The sequence below is a fragment of the Epinephelus moara genome, chromosome 18, assembly GCF_006386435.1.
Source record: "Epinephelus moara isolate mb chromosome 18, YSFRI_EMoa_1.0, whole genome shotgun sequence".
Taxonomy (NCBI): domain Eukaryota; kingdom Metazoa; phylum Chordata; class Actinopteri; order Perciformes; family Serranidae; genus Epinephelus; species Epinephelus moara.
In genome coordinates, this window is record NC_065523.1 from 41083158 (window position 1) to 41103744 (window position 20587).

Sequence of the window (20587 nt, forward strand, 5' to 3'; positions counted from 1 at the left end):
GCTTTGTTTATCTTGGAGTATATGTTGCCAAAACATTGGTTAATCTCTATAAGAAAAATTTCCTCTCTCTGCTTACAAAAATTAAACAAGATTTTGAGCGATGGTCCCTACTAAATCTTTCTATAGCTGCCAGAATCAATGCAATTAAAATGAACATCTTTCCGCGCTTTTTATATTTATTCCAATGCATTCCGATCTTCCTTCCTCTTTTCTTTTTCCATAAAGTAGACAGTATTATTCTAGATTTTATTTGGAACAAGAAAACTCCTAGGTTGCGTTGTCAAGTTTTACAGAGGCCCAAAGCTCTGGGTGGAATGGTGTTACCAAACTTCCTTTATTATTATTGGGCAACAAACATTAGAAATCTGAACTACTGGGTTAATTATGGAGATATTGAGGTCCCTCCATCATGGTTGATCTTGGAAGCAAATTCAGTTCAGCCAGTGTCATTGAAAGCGTTACTGTATTCACCCTTGTCTTTTTCTACTTCTGGTCATACTAAGAATGTGATAGTGGCCTCCAGTATTAAAATATGGACTCAGTTTAGACGTCATTTTGGCCTGCAAACGCTTTCTACTGGGGCTCCACTTGCAGCAAATCCTATTTTTCCCCCATCATTATTGGACAGCACCTTTTCTATATGGGCTAGGCTGGGCATAAAAACTCTTAGAGACCTGTATGTTAATTCTATTTTTGCTTCTTTTCAACAATTGGTAAATAAATTTTTGCTTCCTAAAGGACATTTTTTTAAATACCTCCAAGTCCGAAATTTTGTCCGTGGCTCATTCCCAGAATTCCCTGCTCTTCCTAAGCCTTCAGATTTTGAGATATTTCTGAAGCCTCTCTCTTCATTAAAGGGGGCAATCTGCTCTATTTATTCAAATATTTATAATCTTTGTCCAGGCTCTTCTATAGTCCTTAAAACAGTTTGGGAGATAGATCTGAGAGAGGTGATTCTAGATGATGTTTGGGAGGAGATTTTGCGGAGAGTACATAAGTCTTCAATATGTGCTGGACACAGTTTTATACAATGTCGAATCCTACACCGAGCTCACTACACTAAAGCCCGTCTTGCAAAAATGTTCGATACAGTGTCTCCCCTATGCAACCGATGCCAACAAGCCACAGCAAATTACTCTCACATGTTTTGGAGCTGTTCTTCTCTGACTAGATTTTGGTCTGAGATCTTTAGTACTTTATCCAAGGTAACTGAAAGGGATGTGACTCCCAGTGCCTTAACAGCCCTGTTTGGTGTATGGCCTTTTCCACTTACTCTTTCCCCAGCTAAAAAAGATTTAATTGCATTCACAACTTTGCTGGCCAGGAGGTTGATACTGCTAAAATGGAAATCCCCAGTCCCACCTACCTATACAAACTGGGTTAAGGAGGTGCTTTATTTTCTTAAGTTAGAAAAAATTAGACTGATCCTGATTGGTAAGGATGTCTCATTTGAGAAGACCTGGAATCCCTTCCTGTCTTATGTCAATAGCACAAGATGTCTGATCACTGTGAACTGAGTACTGCAATGCTGAGCCTATGAGATGTCTGATCACTGTGAACTGAGTACTGCAATGCTGAGCCTATGTATTTTTTTTTTGTTGTTGTTGTTGTTGTTTTTATTTATTTATTTTTTTTCCTGGAACTATTATTTATTTACTCTTTTTTTTTTAATACTAACTTATTTATTTATTTCTTAATTGATTTATATTTCTGCCAATTTAGATATGTATGCTTCTCTATTGATCTTATTAATCCATTTATTTGTTTGAGTATTACCACTGTTATTATTATTTATTTATTTTATCTATTCATACATTAATTTATTCACTTGTTTACTTATTTATCCTCTTTCGTCCTTCAACCCATCTTTTTTTTTTTCCTTTCCTTTTGTTTGTCTTTTTTTTTTTTACTTTTAACTATATGTGTCCATCTGCTGGGGCTAGGTGCCGGAGGGATGGGGATGGGGGTGGGGGGAGTGGGTCCTGTTCTGGGGTATGTTGAATTTATATCTGTAATTACTATTGTATAGAACACTATTGTCTTTCTAAAATGTAAAATTCAATAAACAGATTGTTAAAAAAAAAAAAAAAAAAAAAATGTGAACGGCTCGTTTCTCCTGACACGCCACATACCTGTGTACCGCCACGGCTCGGTTGTCCAGGTACTACTGGGCAGTCATGACGCCAACGAAAAAGGAAATTAGGCTACTGGACCTGGTGTCAGACTTCTCTGTCGCTGGTAAGCCGTTATCTTGCGCCACAGAGCCGCCGTAGGCTATTTGACCACCGTATTCCTGTCTGTGACCCCCGTTCAACCCACAACTGGCAAAATTCGCCTTTCATTTCTGCTGCTGGTTGAAATCTGTACTCGCACAGCGTGCTGAATGATTTATTTTCCTCGCACAAAACTGTTTTTTGTCGCAAATGCGAGTAAAATGCTCGCACGTAGAGCTCTGTGGAAAACAAATCACTGCCGACAAGTAAAAAGAAATAAATAATAACTTTCACTGCTCAAAGATACTGACATGTCTGGAAAACAAACCACTACAGCAGCATATTGAGTGCCAGGTGGCCAGCGCGCGCCGTTATTGGACGGCGCATGGACACTCACCCTCTTGCAATTGGATTTTGAAGTTATCCCACAGTAGTGGTGAGGCACCGTAGTACTACGGTACTCCACCCTGCAACACTAGTGACATCAGCCAATACTGTATGTAGTTTTTAGATGTGAAAAGTTCTAGACCCATGCAAATTAGTTCCGGAACACACCAGAGCCTTTCCTGAAAAGATCCTGGTATGCGTTCCAGTACGTTCCGGCTCAAATTAAGCACTGGTGGGAACCCTTACAGAGTTGTTGAGGTCACATGTAAGCTCTGAGTTTTACAGTAGTTAAGGTCACATGTGGGTCACTGACCCACCCATTCATAATGTGTGTCATTAGGGTTAGGTGGGTCCAGGTATGGTCATTCCAGTTTGACATAGATGGCTTCTTTCACGCCTCTTTCAAACTACCTGTCCTCTCTGGCCAGGATGTAAACACTGCTGTCCTTTAAAGGAATGTCCCTTCTCCTTTAGATGTAAATGGTTAGCTGAGTCTTGGCCTGACGGGCTGGCTCTCCTGCTGTGCTATACGTTTCCAGAATGCTTGTTTGGTTTCCCCACTGTAACAACCTGTGCATTCTTAAACGGATGTTAAGATATATGGGGAGGGATCTCAAAACCAAATTGTAGGTGGGTGATAAATGGTGTCATAAGCCACCTCCTCTGTCTAAAGAGGGTCGTTCCAGTTTGAGGTAGATGGAGAATGAAAGTGAAAGCAGGAGGAGAACATAAAAAAGACTTTCCTCCAAAGAATGCAGTGTCACTGTGTCCAGAGCAACTACATAAAGGTAAGAGCTTTCTGTTATGCCTGTCTTCAGTTTAATATGCTGTCCTGATTGGAAGCAAAAGCAAAAACTTTGTTTATTATGTGATGATTTGTGTGCTCAGTAACAGAATACAAATCAGTTAACTTTTAGGAAAATCTTTCATAGTGAGTAAACTCTCTTAATGTTACTGTAGTATAGTTACTCTTATGGTGTTATTATTAGCCTATTCTTTTCTCAAAGTTGTAAATGTTCTGTAGAGCTAGAAATTGAACGGAAATAAAACCTCAAACCTAAGTTTGACCTATTATGGTTTATGTTTAACTTGTTTTATTTAATTGGTTTGATCCAACATCTGTCTTTATATGACATTTACACTCTAAGGAAAAACACTTTAATTATAGACATGTATTATATACCGTAGAGTTGAGCCATTCATTTTTTTCCTTTATCTTTTCTTTTAAATATTCACTGAACATTATAGTAAGACCTATCCTTTTATTTATTTATAATGGTTTTCCCTCCTTCCTGTCTCCTGTTATCATTCTCTAGTATGTAATATATGGTATTTATGTCCCTTTAAAAATAAAATAAACATTTTAATACTTAGATGAGAGTCTCCAACTTAGGTTAGCTTTTGATTTTGACAGATTTTCTCATTTGAATTCATGCACATTTACATGTAAATGTCTTCCTTTACAGCTATGGGGGGAGGTAAGTCTTGACCTGTCACTTTCACCTTCTTGCATGATGTTCAAAATATTGCAAAAGTTATTCAAATTATTGTAACGATAACATTCATGGATAACGTTGAAATTAAAATACAGCTTTGTCTTACCGTGTGGTAACATATGTTATTTGCTCTTCAGCACTTTTGAGTGCGCCATGGAGGAATCTGCCGCAGTGAGTATTAATACATATAAAGTCTGTGGTGCCACTTTGGCCTCGATGTGTGGTTCTGCTCCTTGACATATCACTGAAGTGTTTTGTTGCTGTGTTGACTGGTTGATGTGTGTGACAACAGAGCAGCAAACACAATGTGCCGTAAATGCATTCAATAATAACAATAACACAGTGTTTTAATCAAATGATTTTCCATCATGAAACAGGAACAAAGAGGAAGATCTCGATTTTGTGAAATCGTACAAACCTGGGAACAGGAACGTCAGTCATCTCAGAATCCTTCTTCATGGACTAGCTGGTGCCAGCAAGTCCAGTTTCATCAACTCTGTTGACACTGTTTTACAAGGCAGAATTGCTGGTCGAGCTCCAACAGATGCAATCTCTGGGAGCAGCTACACAAAAAAGGTATTTATAACTGTTGATTGTCGTGATTCAAAGCAAAAATCTTCCACAGTTCTTTGAAGTCTATATTAATTATTATTAATACTTGTCAGTAACTTGATGAAAGAGGATAAAATAGCATCTTGGATTGCTAACCACATTAACGCATTTCCTATGATAATCACAGTTTAGTTGCAGTATTTTTTCAAACATTGCTTATGTGTTTAGAGTAAGAAAATAAAAAAACACATTAGGAATATACAAAATGGAGGAAGAAATTAGAATCAGCACAAACTAAAATAAATAAAAATGTGTGCAGAAACATCAAATCCTAGCAAAGTGATCCATATATACTGTGAGTGTTAACAGTGTTTAATTGATTAAAACCATCCAGAACATCACTAGCACCCATCTTATGAGCATTGATGATAAAAAGTGTGCCTGCACAGAGGAAGGATACTAAAATTCAATTCCCCCCCACTCACAGCCTGTTCAGCAGCTTTCTTCCAATAGCTGTAAGACTTCTCAGCTCATCCTCTGTACCTCACCAAGAAAATGATTTGTCAACACGGGTTTCTTTGCTGAATAAAAGTAAGCAGTTCTACATATTTGTGTTGGTTTTAATGATAGTAATGATAATAATAATAATAATTGCACCTTCTGCTTACAGTACAAAACTTACAAGATCAGAAAAGGTCAAGGGAGCCATTATCCTTTCGTCTTCAATGACATCATGGGCTTTGAGAAAGACACTGACATAGGAGTTGATGTGGACGATGTCATACTGGCCATGAAAGGACATGTGGAAGAAGACTACAGTACTTTGAACTCTGACGTGATTAAAGGGGCCCTGTGGAGTTTTGCTGTAAATAATTACACGTACATAGCCTGGTTCCAGACCATAGACCCCGCCCACTCAACTGAGTAGGCTTGCATCTCTGGTCTGGCATACTTCAATGAATTTGCGATTTATCTCGTCCAAACGATGGACGGACCAATGAATGCCGGGGGTCTAGCAATTAGCCAATCAGCGCCACGCTGATGTCAAGCTCTACGCCTGTGGGTAACTGGTGAGGATAGCAACAATGGCGACCGCTACAGATCCTACAGACCACATTAATGATACTATCGAGGTATTTCGCCACTACTCGCGTTAATGGAGGATCAAATTAAGGAAGCTGCTAAACTGGATTTAATGGCGATGCAGCTGGGCGTGCACGACAACGGAGACATTTTAAACAGGCAATGCTCGCTTGTTTTCGGCACCCCCGAGGCATGGATACTAATGACGTCAGATTCTGGGTGAGTCGTTGATCTCTACTGATTGGTTAGGGAAAAATCTAATTCCCTCCCCCTTGTAAATTGCCTTCAATGGAAGCCATGTCAGACTGAAGGTTCTGGGAGCTTCAGTCTGACACTCAGGCTAACACGTACATTCAGTCTTACTCACTCAAACATATTGGCCCTCATTTATGAAACTGATGTACGAAACAAAACTGGGTGTACGGTCATTTCTACACAAAGCTCAGCATATATCAATGTGGACATAAGCGGAGACTACGATCTAATCTCACGTCAGGTCTCAGCTCGTGTACGCAAGTTTGAGTCAGCGTCGATCTGCAGTGCAGCACAGTTCGCCTGTTTGAGTTGGAGAATTGTGATTTGACCATTTTCTTACTGACATCTAAATAATTGCAGCCAGTATAGTCGCCACCGCTCGTGCTCGGCTCTGTATGTAACTTTTCTTTTTTTGAACGCTGACAAACCAGAGCATGTTTTCATCATTTATCATGAAAACATCTTGAAAAACAAAGAAATATACCCTCCAACAGTGTAATTATTTAAATGCTAGTAGCCTAGGTCATTAAATAGGACACAGGTGGTGGGTCTGTGTCTCTTCCGCCACCTGTTATGCCCAAAATGAAGCAGACCTGATACACATGGCCATGCACTCCTTGGTCTTGGTCAATTGTAACCTCAATATCAATTTTATTTAATAAACTGGCTATATTTCTTTATTTTTGCAGACCATATGTGGGCACATATCATGGATGTATGCATTAAATATTTCAATCGCAGGCAGAGTTAAGTTGTCCACTACAGCACTGTGCATTTCTTCATTTATGATAAATTACTGCCACCTGTAGGTCAGGGAAATAATGTGAAACTATTAGCAGGAATGTGTATTGTGTTACCAGCATGCATGTGTGTGCACATGTGCGTCTTCATGTGCATGAGACAAAACAGGGACCCACACTATTTCAGTAACTGCATTATTTCAGGTCATAAAGGCTATTCTCACCAAAGTTGATTTAGCCTGTCCTGAGGTGAAACAAAATCTAAACAATGCCTATAAGAGCATCTACCTGAAGGAACAGGTAAGTTTGTATTGTTTTTTTAAGCATTTTCAGATTTAAAAAAATTTTTTTTTATGTAAATAATATTTTATGTCTTTTAATGTTAGAATTTAATATCCAATTTCAGTCACAGTATTTCCAAACAAAAATCTCTTGTGGTCGTCACTCTGTGATTTACTGATGAACTAAAATGCTGTTCCTTTCATACTCAGGTCGACAAAGTAAACGTATTGCTGGGCATTCCACAAGATTGCATCTTTCTTGTGAAGAACTACGGAACAAATCCCAACATCAATGATGACATGAATGCACTGATAATGAGCGCACTGAGACAGATGATTACCTTTGGAGAAGACTTCCTCAGCGACCTGTAGACCAACATACTGCTGACACAAACCTTGGTCAAAGCATGATAAAAAAGAAAGTTTGATGAATTATGCAGTCTTTGTGTATCTTCATGAATCATTTTTGGCTTCTAACCTCTCCTGCGCAATAAACTAAACCTCAGGGATTCTGTAAACACATGCACAACAGCCAGTCTGAAAAGATAGATAATCATAAAGCAGCTCTTCTTACTACAGTGTAAGAGGAGACAAAAAAGGACTATGTTAATATGCACAAGTTGAAGGAACTGATGGGAGGGCATTTCACTGGACTATTATGATTTTATGTGAAGACTGATTGATTGATTGATTGATTGATTGATTGATTGATTGATTGATTGATTGATTGATTGATCAGCTAACTTATCTATATATCTGCATTATTTATCATCATGTGAGGCTTGATTACATGGCTTTCTGTTGACTTAAATAAAAACATTAAATCCTGTATAAAGTATATGTAACATGTTCAAAACCTTGATTTGCAAAAATGATGCATGTTTGTACTGTGTAAGATTAAATGAAAGACACTGAAATAAATAAACATATGAATAAATACACAATATTGTTATTTGACCATTATGTGAAATAATCCAACAGATTTTATTATATAGGTTGTTATGATGAAATAATATTCTATCCTTCCTTTTTCACAGTATCAGAGTTCACTGGAGGTCATTTTTAAAGACAATATTAATTTGATGTTATTTTTTAATTAGTATTATTTTTCAGTTTCAGCAGATTTAATTTCAAAATGCTATATCTCCAAAGTCTGTTTTCATTTCACAAAAGCACTCTCTTCCCCTCCTTTGACGGACCACACCCATCTTTGAACTTTGCCTTCATTGTGATCTCAGCTGCATATCTGTAAAGTTTCCTGAGCCGGCCGGGGGCAAAAAGTGGGATAGCCAATGGTCCAGTACCTTGCTTCCTATCCCCTACTCCTAGCCCCCTTGTTCAGATCACACTCATCTTTGAACTCAACCTTAACTTGGATCGCGACACAACTCTATACCTGCAACGACTAGTGACTGCATCTTGTACAGTGTGATGCTTTTGTCTTGAAATAAAGTCTGTCAACAGACAGACAGACAGACAGACAGACACCAGGACACCTGGCAAAATAGTCTGGGCCCCATTTCCCAGAGCATTCGGAGCGCTACGTGCATCGTAAGTTGTATCTTAAGGTCTCCATTAAGCTTACGGGCTGTTTCCCAGAGTCTCCTTAGTGAAGATATATCCTCTGAAAGGTATATCTTAAGAAGGGCGGTCTGAACCAATCGTAAACTGTCCCTTAGTGATGCGCTCCATTCATGCTGTCACAGTTGTAGTTTATTAGGCCAAAATTATGCTTTTTAAATGGACAGTTGCAGTATAATTCATATCTAGTCTCCTTGCACAAATTACATCATTAGTTTAAAATTAACTTCACGAAAAATAATAATGAATATAGAATAGGCTATTATGAATAGGCTATATAGGTTTATATATTTATTCATTCATTTATTTAATGGAGCTAACTTACTGAGGATATGTTTTTTCTGAAGAGGCTACAGGTTGTACCCTCCCACTATATACTGAATATCTGACAGATACTTGACAAATTGATCAAACTGAAGTCTAATGAGACCGGCTGGAAACTAATCAAGCGGGCGGCACCAGCTATATAGGCGATCAAGCATGTTGCCTCTGCTTGCTTCACTGTAGACGAGATTATGGCTGCGTTACAGCATATACGTATTTGTGCTCAATCAACTGAGCCAAAGGCATCACCGTCCGCGTAGCCATTTGGTTCATGTTAATCATTTTATAACAAACTTCAGTCCACTTGATGTCCTCTCAGACAGTGCCATCCCACCAATCAAGTGGCCATCCGGTGGCGCTGCCCTGCTGGCGACCCGGACTCGTGTGCTGCTGCTGCTGCTGCTGCCGCTGTTGTTTTTATCGTTTTGTGCCTCTTGGCATCTTGTCTTTTGTGTCTGAGTGACTAGGTACGTGGATGTTGGAATATCATGGCATCATTTGCGCAAGGACTGCTTTTGACGCTCTTTATTTTAAAACTACTGTTGACATGCCAAACTTTTCCACATGTGGAAGGTGAGCTTCCACTCACTTACACCAGAGACGCGCTGCTTTCCCTTCGCTCTGCTGTTACTGCACCGCCTGCGGACCTGCCTGAAGCTGTGAAAATACAACCAGCTAGCAAAGCCGTTTGAGCATTTATTCCATATCCTTGATATCAGGTGTCAGTGTCCTTCACTAGTTCGATCATTGTCAGCACTAGTTGGACATCTGGTCACACTAGTTAGACATTTTGTCCAACTAGTTGAACAAAGAGTCTTACTAGTCACTCTTTTTCAGCAACTAGTGACACTTTTGTCAAACTAGTAACAACTTAAGCCTGACTAGTGAAGCCACAGAGCCATACTAGTGGCACCAAAATCCAAACTAGTCAGCTTTTTGACAGACTAGTGGCCCACTGGGCTGAACTAGTAATGCTTAAAGTCTTACTAGTGAACTAGTGAGCTGCAAAAGCTCTGACTTGTTAACTAGTAGCAGCTATTCGCCTCACTAGTTTGCTAGTAACCTCAAGTTTTTTACACTAGTGTGACTAGTAAGGATTTACACCTTACTAGTTAAACTAGAAAAAGTCTCATTGACCTTACTAGTTAACTAGTGGGGCTTAAAATGTTTGCTAGTTGAACTAGTGGAAGCTGAAATACTCACTAGTTATACTAATAACACCTTATTGAGCTCACTAGTTAACTAGTGAGATCTAAAATGTTTACTAGTTGAACTAGTGACGCTGACATGCTTACTAATTGAAGTGTATTTTGACTTTTCTAGTTAACTAGTGAGGCAAAACACGTTACTAGTTGTACTAGTGGAAGCCAAAATGTGCACTAGTCACACTAGTGACACCAAATGCTAATGAGGAGGTGGGTAAAAAAAGACCCAAATTGGCCACTAGTAACACTAGTTTGTGTCTTTTAGACTTCACTAGTCAACTAGTTACACATGTCCTCTTACTGTTAACAAGTTAGGTCCAAAAAGATTCACTAGTTAACTAGTGACACTCTTTCCGTGGCTCACTAGTTAACTAGTGGATGCTATTTGTTGTCACTAGTCAGATTCTGCACTGAACATGTAAAGGCTTTGACCAAACATGTTGGACATTCTTCTCAGATGTGATGCCTTTCCTTGAACTAGTAAAGCCTTGCTCAGTACTAGTGAACAACTGCGCACAGCAAGTGAGACATTTTTTTAACATGTTGGACTTTTTGTCGCACTAGTTGACATCTTCATCACACTAGTTGGCATGTTCATATTACTACTTCAACAAAGCTGCTTACTAGTCATCATGTTCATCCTACTAGTACAACTAGTACTGTGATAAAATTTCACTTGTTTAACATGTATGGCAGTAGCAGCATTCACTAGTTAACTAGTGACATGCACATGTTAACTAGTAAGCAGCTTTGTTGTACTAGTAAGATGAGGATATCTACTTGTGTGGTGAAGATGTCAACTAGTGCGACAAAAAGTCTCACATGTAAAAGAAATGTCTCACTTGCTGTGCACAGTTGCCCACTAGTGCTGAGCAAATCGTTACTAGTTCAAGGAATAGCCTTACATGTAAGAAAAACTTCCAACAGGTTTGGTCAAAGTCTTTACATGTTCAGTGCAGAATCTGACTAGTGACAACAAATAGCATCCACTAGTTAACTAGTGAGCCACGGAAAGAGTGTCACTAGTCAACTAGTGAATCTTTTTGGACCTAACATGTTAACTAGTAAGAGGACATGTGTAACTAGTTGACTAGTGAAGTCAAAAAGACACCAACTAGTGTTACTAGTGGCCAATTTGGGTCTTACTAGTCGACTAGTGGCAGTTCTTGAACTTCACTAGTTGACAAGTTAGGAAAAAGACACCCACTAGCATAACTAGTAGACATTATGCATCTTACTAGTCGACTAGTGGAACTTTTTGAACCCCACTAGTTTATAGATGAAGTTTAAAATGTTGTCACTACCATCACTAGTTAACATGTTAAATGCAACACACAGCCAGTAGAGTTGCAGGTGCCACTTAGAAGTCAACATGTTCCACTAGTAAACTGCATGCAAATTAAATAGGCGGGATAAAGACTTTTATTGCTCAGTATTCAAATGAGTGCTGAAAAGCCTTAAAGTGCCAGCTCTGGATATTGACTTTGAGCAGCAGTGGTTGCAGGAGATGTGTACATTTATTTTATTGTGTTATTATAAAATGCAATTAATTTAATGAGTTCATGCTGTTAATATAGTGCACAGATGAAAATCAAACAGATCTTTTACAGTTTGATTTAAAAATAAACAAATAAATAATAGCCTAAATAAATAAATAAATTCAAAAAAGAAGAAATATTAATATGCAGCTGATATCATAACGCACCATGACTATTTTGAAAAACAAAGTTTTCTTCAGTTACCGTGCACTGTGGAGTCTGCTCTCAATTATGAGAAACTTCAATGTTATATCAAAAGTGGAGATTTTAAAAAAAAAAGCCCAGCAGGTGTCGCACTGTGAACATTGACAGAATTAGGGTAGGCCTACGTGCTATCTCAAAACAGCCAGGATCAGAACAGCGGAAAAGTGACTGGACCTGCAGTTACCTAAATGAATACAATTGTAGCCTAGGCTATGCAATTAATAAATCGATAAAAGTCCTATTTTGATCACCATTATGTATCAAATTAATTATTTCACTGGTAGGCCGTTTGATAAGCGGGATAATGTCAGTCGGTTGTTGTGGAGAAATAAACCCCGACAGGGTCCTTTAGTCTACATCCAGGAGGACATAGGCTATTAAATGTGGAAACTGTGTTTCTATTTTATGTCTGTGCTGTCCATTGTCTATTTGTGTCATTTTATGTAGCATATCAGGTCTTTTTACCCCTGTATTCTTTTGTGGTCTGTGTCTTCTGTGTATTACATGTTTGGACTGCGGAGGGAAATCTAATCTAGGCTAATATAAATCTGGTGCAACCATCTCTTCATTTTCTGCTTGTAGAAAAGAATCTTTGATGTTTAGCCGTCACCCTGAACATTTAATTGGTAGGCTATTGTTTATAGCCTATTAATAATTATTATTGCATTGGTATTTTTTAAGTTATTAACTGTGCCACCCCCTTAATTTTTCTGATTAATATTGCTTGTGGAGACATGCAGTCGGAATTATTTTCTGAGAGGGGGGGCGAGATTTTTGTTGGGAGGATCGGGGGAGAGACGCACACTTATCAATGATTAAATATTTGATTTGAAGTTATTTTATAATAGCATACCGTATTTCCTCAAATAATAGCCGGTATTCAATTAATAGCCGGGTCTCATATAATGGCCGGGGGCGTTAAAGGCCGGCCCCAAATAGTCGGGTCAAAAAAAAACTCAATGATATGATCAGAAACTCTTTCAACTTGTGTGGACTGTCTGTGAAGACTGACGGGAGTGAAGCCGACCTCATCCTCTGCTTCAGAGAGGGACAGGGAGGGGGTGCGGCGTCAAAATATGACGATGGTAATACAAATGCAACATGTTTGTTTCACACCGAAAAAGGTCTAATACTCCATTTTTACTGTACTGTAGCATCACTTTGGCCCATAAGTTCTGACAATGGTTGGTACAGTTGACTTCAGGACCATCCTGAGTACTCCCTCACTCATTATCAAACATTTTTACTGTATCATTTTTGAGAAATTAAGCCTCAAAGTTGTCTCTTTTCTTTTTTTTGCACCGAAAAAGGTCTAATACTCCATTTTTACTGTACAGTAACATCACTTTGGCCCATATGTTCTGACAATGGTTGGTACAGTTGACCTCAGGACCATCCTGACTACTCCCTCAATCATTATCAAACATTTTTACTGTATCATTTTTGAGAAATTAAGCCTCAAAGTTGTCTTTTTTGGTCAGAATAAAAGGTCTAATACTCCATTTTTACTGTACAGTAATGAGACTTTCTGACAATGGCTGTTACAGTTGACCTCAGGAATACCCTGACTACTCACCCATGCAGTATCAAGCATTTTTACTGTATCATTTTAGAGAAATTCATGTTTAAAGTTCCCTTTTTTGGTTATGAAAGGGCCTTATGCTCAACATTTACTCTACTGTAAACACACTTTGATCCATAATTTCTGACAATGGTTGATACAGTTGACATAAGGACCATCCTGACTACTCACTCACTTGTATCAAGCATTTTTACTGTACTACTGTAAAGACACTTTGATCCATTTTTTCTGACAGTGGTTGATAGATTTGTCCTCAGCACTGTCCCGACTTAACACTCACTCAGTATCAAGCATTTTTACTATATAATTTAAAAAAAAAAGCTTTAAGGTTCCCCCCTTTTTTCTTCTTCTTTTTTTTTTTAAGAAAAAATGCTTGTGCTTGATATTTACTCTACTGTAAAATCGCTTTGGTCCATAATTTCTGACAGTTGTTGATAGATTTGTTCTCTCCTGACTAATTATCAAGCAATTTTTACTGTATCATTTTATAGAAATTCATCTTTAAAAATCCATTTGTTACATGGAAAAAAGGCTTATGCTCAATATTTACTCAACTTTCTGGCAATGGTTGATAGAATTGTTCTCAGGACGATCCTGACTACTCACTGACTCAGTATCAAGCAATTTTACTGTATTATTTTGGAGAAATGTACATTTAGAGTTCCCTTTTTTTTTGCCAAGCAAAAGGTCTTATGCTCAATATTTACGCTACTGTAAAAGCGCTTTGATCAATAATTTCTGACAATGGTTGATAGAGCCGTCCTCAGCACTGCCCTGACTACTCAGTGACTCATTATCAAGCATTTTTACAGTGATTTTAGAGAAATTCAGCTATAAAGTTCCATCTTTACACAGAAAAAGGCCTTATGCTCGGTATTTATTCTAATTTAGAGGTTTGGACATGTTTGCCCGGACATGTCCACTTTTCACGTCCCGTCCGGGGCGTTTTTATAAACTGATGATAATGTCCGGTTTTCTGTGTGTTTTTGTGTGTGTGTGTGTGTGTGTTAGAGTGCAGCACGGGCAGCATATTTCTGTCCAAACCCGAACCGAGCCCGACATTATTTAATGACCAAAGCACTGAGTTTGTGTCACACAGTGGTTACAGGCTATTTAACAGGCCGGGCGTGCGCCGTGGGTGCTCAGCTGCGGAGAGGGAGACCTCNACACTCTAGTGTGTGTATGTGTTCCCTATAGGGGCCTATCTGAATTTCTGTCTTTGAGAGATATTATTTCGTAATATAACTGAATTTTCTATCCATACATATAAATTTTAAATATATTAAAATTATAAGGCATCTTAGAGTAAACTGCAGTATCATTTAAGTAGGCTATGTCGTGGCTGGCCGAGTGTCCTCTTTTTTGGAAATCAAAATATGGTCACCCTATGTACCACTAGCCTTATAGTCACTAACAGTAGCTATCTGTGGGTAAACTGTGCTTTATCTGGTGTTAGTTAGCTACAGCATATTTTTTAATAAGCATAGGCTATATATCATTTTGGCATTACATCTCATCTTACGTGGGGTTAACGACGTTAGTCTTGTTGTTAGCCACTGTGTAGCTAGCGCTAACTAGATGTTTAAAGTACAGTAGGATGGATGTGTTGACGTGAGTAATACAGATATAATGCCAACGAGACTTTTGATTGCATGTGTTATTTTATTCAATTTCCAATAAAGACCGGGGAGGTCAGTGTGAGAGCCTTGTGCCTTCTGGCCGAATGTAGAGAATTCGCGACAAACATAAATCTTCAAATAACGTAAAAATATTCGTCACATGAAGTCTATTCCAATATCTCAGCTGTAGAAGCAAACAATAAGCTGGCACGTATTTTTACCTTAGCACAACCTACCTCATATTGGACAATTTATCCAAATTTGCAGCCTCCACACGCAGCGGTTGTTAGCCAAGCATGCTATTTTTATAATGTTTATAGTACACAGCAGTGCTTGGAGTAGAGAATAGTAGTAGAGATAGTGCTTCTCCTGTTTCTGAACATGAACCGTTTTAACTTTTTTGCGCACACTCATTATATATAAACTCACAATTTCATTCAGTCATGGCACAGTCACGACAAAAATGCTAAAACGAAAAATGACACTGAGACCGGAAACGAACAAGCAGTAATGTTTAAAATCGGAAGTACGTCACACAACCTAGTGCATGTAGCCTATTATGGCACACACACACAAACGCGCATACACACACTCACACTAACATTGTGTGACAGAACTGATGTCGGAAAACGTAGGCTATCTATATAAGACACAAACTGACATTGAACTGCAATGATGGAAAAAGAGAGACAAACATGTATGCTGTTATAAATGTTTCAATAACAAATGCATTATCGGTGAGCAGCAATCAAGTTTCTCTGCTCCATCATTAGTCTCCTTGTGTATGACGGGATGTGCATGTAAGTCATTTTTTAATGTGATATGCTTCAGGCGAATTAGGACGGGGATTTTTCCTGAAGCGGTGCCAAAACGCTTGTCTGGACAGAAATTTCGTTTTTTAAGCGCTGCTCTTAAGTGGCTTTATCCACTAAGCCGCCAACGCCGCAGCATTTCACTGTTTTAACAGGAACCACTACTGTTAAAAATCACAAGAGACTCGACTCCACCCTGTTGGAACCGCCCACCTCCTGAGGTGATATAGCCCGCCTCGAACCTCAGCCCTTCCTTTTCTCTCCTTCCCTCCAAAACCACCAGACAAAGAAAGCCGCCTGAAGTACCCTCCTTTTCTATAATGGTAAATTGTGGATGCATAAATGTGAAGTAAGTTAAGTTCATTGACCTTGATTTATTGTTAACATCTGTGTGAAGGTGGAAATTTATGTTTTATGACTTATCCTCTATGTTTATTCTGTGCAGGAAATCATCCACCACCCTTTGTTCCACTCTGCTCATCCTTGTAACCGCAAATAAATTGACAAGAACAGACTGCCGGTTCCTGTGTTTAAATGTGCACACCACACTGGATGCTCCCCTGAACCACCGCCACATACAGCCTAGTTTTTTTCAACTACATCTAAACAGAAGTTTAGGTAGTCCGTGATGCAGTGACTAAAGCCTTCAATATCATCCCCAAAAGGGTCCAACATGACATTCCAATAAGTGGATGCAAAACAATCCCTGAGGATCACCTCATCCCCATTTTGCCACTTCCTAAGGGAGCATGTTGTTATGGGCTGCCTTTTAACCATTGGTGAGTACAGGGGTGACACCCGGATCGGGATTGTGGTCGGACTTTCACAGTGGTGGTAGGGGGGAAGCTGTGTATGCATCTTTAACGTAAGCATATGACAGGTCAGTGGTCCTGTTTTTATGGGTTGGACAGTCCACAAACTGATGAAAGTCAGCCAGAGTTGAAGTGAGAGTGACGTGATTGAAGTCTCCAGACATAACAAGAAAAGCGTCTGGGTGCTGAGTTTTTAGCCGTGCGACTGATGTGTGTATCATCTCACATGCCACTCTAGCGCCAACCCTGGGGGGAATGTAAACACACACAGCAATGAAATGTGTGAACTCCCTGTACAGATAGTACGGCCTCATGCTAACGGCTAAAAGTGAGAGGGTCCTGACTTCGGACCGCGGAATGGGGTGGGGTCGGATGAAGGGCAGGGTTGGATATCCAACCCCGCCCCGCAGATGTTCTGATTGGATCACACTCCAACGTCAGCACTGTTTGGCGGCAACCGGAAACTATATCAAAACAAGTAGCAAGCGGTAGCAAGCAAGAAGAAAGGAATGAATGGAAGCAGAATGAAATGAAAAGTATGAAAGGAAACCATTGAAGGTGAGAAAAATATAGGTTGCTGAACGTGTAATGTTTGCCTGTTTGATTTGTGAGGTGTTAATGATCCATTAATTGCTTCGATGTGTTCATTTTAAATTCATACAAATCAGCTGGGTCGATCGACTCATTTGTGGCTTTCTCTTGTTAACAGCTGCAGCACGGAGCCCATGTTCATTGCTCTTTTTAGTTGATAAATGGGATAGTGCCTGTGCTGCTGGAAAAAAGGGAAAGGGAGTAAAAAGGGAGTAAAATAAAAATGTTTCAATTGAGTAAAGATCTGTATTTGCAGTTCTTGCAGTCGTCCAGCAGATGATGCTGTTATCATTAGATATCCATACGCCACCGCCCACTGGACGTCTGACCCCGCCCCATTCCACGCGCTGCAGCAAGGGGTAGTTGCTAAAAGTTCCAAATCGCGGATGCACAGAGTGTCTTTAACAGTCAGATGAGGAATTCCAGCAAGATGGCGGACTGAGCGCGCACTTTTTTGAGAGCTCCGTCTGTTTGTCCCCAAAAGTTTAAAAACTAGTCCTTCTTCTAACAAAAAAAAGGTCTTATTGATATCGCTGTGTGAAGACTGAATTCCAGCGTCTTATTTGACACCACTCCTGCCACTGCTGATAATGCCGAAACTTAACCAGGTGAAAGGTAATGTCTCTGCTGTTACTGCATTGTCCTCACACAATTTTTGCGGCAATGCTAGTGACGAAGACATGGAAATTTTGACCTCAAAGATATGGCGTTCCCCATCGAACACCCCCACCAAGGTCCCAGTACCACACAAGAAATCCAAAGATGAAACGGAGGTATCTAATGCCACAATATTAGCTGCTGTGAATAACCTCTCTGCTATGGTTTAAAAGCTCAATTTGCAAAAGTGGCTAAAAGTGTGGAATTCAACACCAAAGGAAATAAGTGATTGTAAGTCCAAAGCCCTTACTCTGGAGAAAGAGGTAACGAAAATTGGGATGGAAAATGCCTCTCTGAAAGAAAAAGTCATGGAACTTGAACATTTTAAAAGGCGTTGGAATTTGAAGCTATGTGGGCTCAAGGAGCAAGAGAACGAAAACACAAGGGAGAAAGTGTCACAGATTCTACTCAAAATAGTTCCACAGTGGGCTGACAAGATCGACAGCATTGTTGATTCGGTACATCGTCTGGGTAAAAGGGAGGAAGGCAGACAGTGCCATGTTGTCATGCAGTTCACAATGAGACACTTCAGAGATGAGCTGTGGCGTCTGACCAAGGGATCTGCAGTATGCAAGCAGCTGAATGTGAGCTTCGCGGAGCACATCCTACCAGCTGACAGGGAGGCAAGAGCAGCAGTGTGGCCACAGATCAAGCAAGCCAGAGAAGCAGGTTAGCGGGCGTACTTCAGAGGGCTGGCCAGCTACATAAACGGGAAAAGAATCGTGGTCCCCTGATTACAGTCTCATGTAAGCTTATATGGACAAAATGAATAAGGACTTTTAAGTTGACTACCTACAAAGGGACATTGCCTTATGTTCATACTCAAAGCAGCGTTTTTCCTGCAAACAAAGCTCAAGTTATTGTTCTAAGCAGGGACGGTTTTTGCTATGGGCAATGTGGGCGACCACCCAGGGCGCAATCTATGTGAGGGCCCTCCAGAAAAAAAAACAAAAAAAAAACTCGCCAGTTTTCTAGATTACCGCTCATTTCCACGTCAAGTTAATGGAGTGGGTGCTGGGGCGCCCCTATTATCACGTTTTAACCAGCAGCAGAAAGGAAAGGCGAATCCTGGCGGTTGTGGGTTGAACGGGGGTCACAGACAGGAATACGGCGGAGGCTCATAGTCCTCTGTGGCGCTAGATAAGGAGCCATGGCAACACACAGGTATGTGGCGTGTCAGAGGAGAGCGCCAAGGGATGGTTCGCCCAGGGCGTAAAACTAGCCAGGACCGCCTCTGTTTCTAAGTTGTAAGTTGTTCTTTAATGTTGTTTATCAAATCAGATTTTTGTTTGTATTTCACTTTAGAGACAGTATTAAACGAAAAGCAATTTTTCTTCTTTGCAAAAGCAAGAAACCAGACTTTGTTTTGCTACAAGAAACCCACTCTAATGAAACTGATGAAAAGTTCTGGACCAACCAATGGGCTGATAAGATTTTATTTTGTCATGGAACAAACTGCTCTGCAATTTTATGGAACAACTTGTCTGGAAAAATAATTACTTCCAAAAAGAGTGTAGATGGTCATTGGATCCTATGTGTTTTGGCAATGGAGAATTTTTTTATTATTTTGGGGAATATTTATGGATACAATAACATAAACCAGAGCAAAATCCTGCTCTCTGAAATTAATGATGCTATCAAAGACCTGAAAGTTAGATATCCAATTAATGGCATTGTCTTAGGAGGAGATTATAATATGGTGAATGATGAATGACTGGATCGCTCGCCCACAATGTTTCATAACCATCAATATAATCCTCATCTTGCCAGTTTTTGTAATAATCACAATCTGTTTGACCCATGGCGCACTTTACATCCTACTTTAAAAGAATTTTCCTAGTTTAAACCAGGTGGCTCGAGTAGATCCAGAATTGATTTCTGGCTAATTTCTGACTGTTTAAATGAAATGGTTGCCAACTGCTCTATATCTAATGCTCCCTTATCTGACCACTGTCTTATTAATTTAACTCTGAAACCTACTGATATTTACAAAAGAAATAAGGGGTATTGGAAACTCAATTTCACCTTGTTGGAGTCTGAGATATATTGTCAGGGAGTCAAAGACATTATTAATAAAACTTCTAAAGATGCCAGTCTTTCTTCTTATATCTCCAAATGGGAATTTCTGAAATATAAAGTAAGGAATTTTTCCATTAGCTTCAGTAAACAGTTGAAACATTCTACCCAACGAGGAAAATCTGATTAGAGAAATAAATCTTTGCTGTAATAAACCAACAATTACTGATACTGATAAAAGAAAACTGCTCACATTACAAACTAGATTGGATGATATTTATACAAGGAAAGCAAGGGGGGGCTATATTAGATCTAAAGCAAAATGGATTGAGGAAGGAGAGAAAAATTCATCGTATTTTTGTAGATTAGAAAAAAAATAATATAGGAACTTTAATCATCAATGACAATGAATGCTCTGATCCTAAAATAATAGCTAATGAAATGTATTCCTTTTATAGTAAATTATACTCTTCTAATTTCTCACCTGATATAGCAGAGACCTTTTTCGCCAAAATCAAAGACTTCATTCCTCAAATAAATGAAAATTTCAAAAATGACTGTGAGGCAGAGATCTCATATGCTGATCTAGAAAAAGCAATGGAGTGCTTGACTCCTGATTGCTCTCCTGGCCCAGATGGC

The 20587-nt window shown here is 39.3% G+C and overlaps 2 protein-coding genes across 4 annotated transcripts in view; both read left to right on the forward strand.

Moving 5' to 3' along the window:
* LOC126406075 (interferon-induced protein 44-like) overlaps positions 1-20587 on the forward strand; it is a 197300-nt gene that overhangs the window by 160359 nt on the left and 16354 nt on the right. The window lies entirely within an intron of this gene.
* LOC126406080 (interferon-induced protein 44-like) lies at positions 5577-7411 on the forward strand. Of its 2 annotated transcripts, XM_050070222.1 has the most exons (3): positions 5594-5950; positions 6931-7026; positions 7218-7411. In XM_050070222.1, exons 1-3 carry the CDS (start codon positions 5894-5896, stop codon positions 7377-7379), a joined length of 315 nt encoding a protein of 104 aa, XP_049926179.1. In that variant the 5' UTR covers positions 5594-5893; the 3' UTR covers positions 7380-7411. The 2 variants fall into 2 exon arrangements, 1 of the variants encoding a protein (XP_049926179.1); XR_007571632.1 differs by lacking the exon at positions 6931-7026 and having other exon boundaries at positions 5577-5950; positions 7218-7356.